Raw genomic sequence first — 2317 nt, 5'->3', positions numbered from 1 at the left:
ACCCACCTCCGATGATGCATCGTTGTCGTGGTCTGTTCAGAATTAGTCACGGCAACAGCATCCTGTCAACTTTATGAGGAATCACAAAGGTTTAATCTGACACAGGTGATGGCCTGTGTTCAGCGTCTTTGTAGAACAACTGCTGCTTACAGCATATTCTTTGAGTATGAGTTGGCGCCAGTGAACTGGAAAGGTAAATATAATTTTTTTATTGCTGTGGTATATATTTAAACGTCACTGATAAAATATCAGTTCAAATTCAGGATGGTTTTAAGCTTATTTTGTAATCCTTACCACTGGTCGAATACTTCTCGTAATCAACCTTTACCGCTATCTTCTTTTGGCTCAGCAAAGGGTTGTCCAGTGGTATAGGGGTAAGGCTGTGAGGTCAATTCATCTCCTTAATAGCCACAACAGCCAAGGTCTCTGCTAAGTGTGTGACACTGACAGAGCGCTGTTTGACTTCTGCGGTGCACAAGACGCCAAGGCTCTCAGACACTTCCTGACAGCTCCAAAGTGGCGCCAATACAACCACATTGTGCACATACATGCGCATGCAAACGAACGCACACACAAACATACACACGCTAGTGAACACACAAGCTTCCCCGCAAACATCAAGACGCATGGTACGAATAAGTCACCGTTGTTTAAATTCTTCTTCAGGACAGTTTTCTCTAACTCACGACAGCATTGGTATTCGTGAGGACATTCATGAAGAACCAACAGTTGACTTAAACAGAATCGCCATGCCCCGCGCTCAAAAACCCATCCTCACATTGATATTCAACTCATAATGCGCAATAAAAAAGAAGGTCCTACCTAGAAAAACGATGGTCTGCTTCCTGGACGTCTTGACCCTTGAACTCTCATGCTTGGGCGCGGCCTCCGTTGACCCGTCGACCCCCGCGGCCGCCGACCCCACGGGTCTCCGAAGCACCAGGACCATGGCCCGGCACATCACGGCCACGCCCAGCAGCACCACCATGTACACCACGAAGGCCCCCGAGATGCTGACCTGGTACATGACCCAGCGCTCCCGCAGGTTGGTGCAGAAGGTGACGTTCTGGTCGGGGACGCTGCGGGCAGCTGGGATGTGGCCCTGGGTGCCCGTGGTGAACAGCATGGGCAGCGCCACCGCCACCGAGGTGAGCCAGGCGAAGGCGATCAGGGTGGAGGTGTGCTTCCTGGCCAGCCTCTTGAAGCGGAACGGGTGGCAGATGGCCATGTAGCGCTCGAAGCTCAGCGTGGCCACGTTGAGGATGGTGGCGTAGCTGCAAGCCTCGAACAGGAAGTTGTACACCTTGCAGTTGACGTCCCCGGACGTGGAGCTGAAGGGGAACCAGATGGCGCTGTATAGCTCCACCGGCATGCCAATGATCAGCACCAGCAGGTCCGAGCAGGCCAGGCTCACCATGTGGTCCGTCACGTTCTTGTGCAGGTAGCCGTTCTGCAGGAGCACCTGCGTTACCCTGATGGTGACTGCATTACCCACAATGCCCGTCACCAGGATGAGGACGTAGAGGATGGTCAGGAAGACTTTGACAGAGTAGCTGGGCTCTAGGTCGCGCCAGTTCTTCTCCTCGGCCACCTCTGGCTCGATGTTCATGGCGCCCCCGAGCTGTTCCTAAACTATGGACTCCTTATCAGCTCCTGGAGGTGCGGCCGTCAGTGATCAGGGGCCCGGCGGGGCGAGCCAGGATCCTCAGGTACCTCCAGATCAAAAATACATTTGATATTTGTCCAAAATGATCATCGGCCCTCTCGGCTGTGTCTCTGGTGAGCCGGAGATGCTGACGTCCCCATAAACACTTCTGTTCAATCAGTCCCCTCTGTCAGCGAGAGGGGGCGGGGGGGGTGGTAAAGTTTGCTATTTCCAAGAAAGAGTGAGCGGTTGGTTCAGCTTGAAGTCCGTTGCGCCAGGTTCTCCACTCCACGCCTGTCGAGCCCTGAGTGCAGTCGACCCTCGTTTCACCGGGTTCGAATGCGTTTGGCGTGCTCGGCTGAAAGTCGCAGACAGCAGTACACTGATTTCCTCCCTCCCGGACGAGGGCAGGGCAGTTAAACATTAAACTTGAGCGAGGGAGAGAGAGGAAGAGCGAGAGAGGGAGAGGAACAGGAGTGGTGTAACCACGAGGGCCGGTTCTTATCACCCTGTGGACTCCCGCCTCCTCTGGACAAACTCTTGCCTCATTTCACTGAACATATAATGGACGCTCAGAGATAAGGAAAGGAATTCCAAAACGGTCAGTATTAAACACCTAACCACAAGAATGGATAGGTACACAGAAGCATAGCTTAACATGAGGAATCATTT

General features: G+C 53.0%; 1 protein-coding gene across 1 annotated transcript in view; it reads right to left on the bottom strand.

Moving 5' to 3' along the window:
- LOC307090852 (G-protein coupled receptor 39-like) overlaps positions 1–1609 on the bottom strand; it is a gene marked incomplete at both ends in the record, with an annotated part of 22147 nt that extends 20538 nt beyond the window's left edge. The window contains one exon of the mRNA XM_079757644.1: positions 823–1609. Within this exon, the coding sequence (XP_079613770.1) occupies positions 823–1609 (787 nt within the window). The remainder of the gene's footprint in view (positions 1–822) is intronic.
- Positions 1610–2317: the final 708 nt, after the last annotated feature.

This window comes from Pollachius pollachius (genome assembly GCF_949987615.1).
Source record: "Pollachius pollachius genome assembly, chromosome: 20".
In the NCBI taxonomy this organism is placed as follows: Eukaryota; Metazoa; Chordata; class Actinopteri; order Gadiformes; family Gadidae; genus Pollachius; species Pollachius pollachius.
This window is presented reverse-complemented; position numbering and strand designations above follow the sequence as displayed.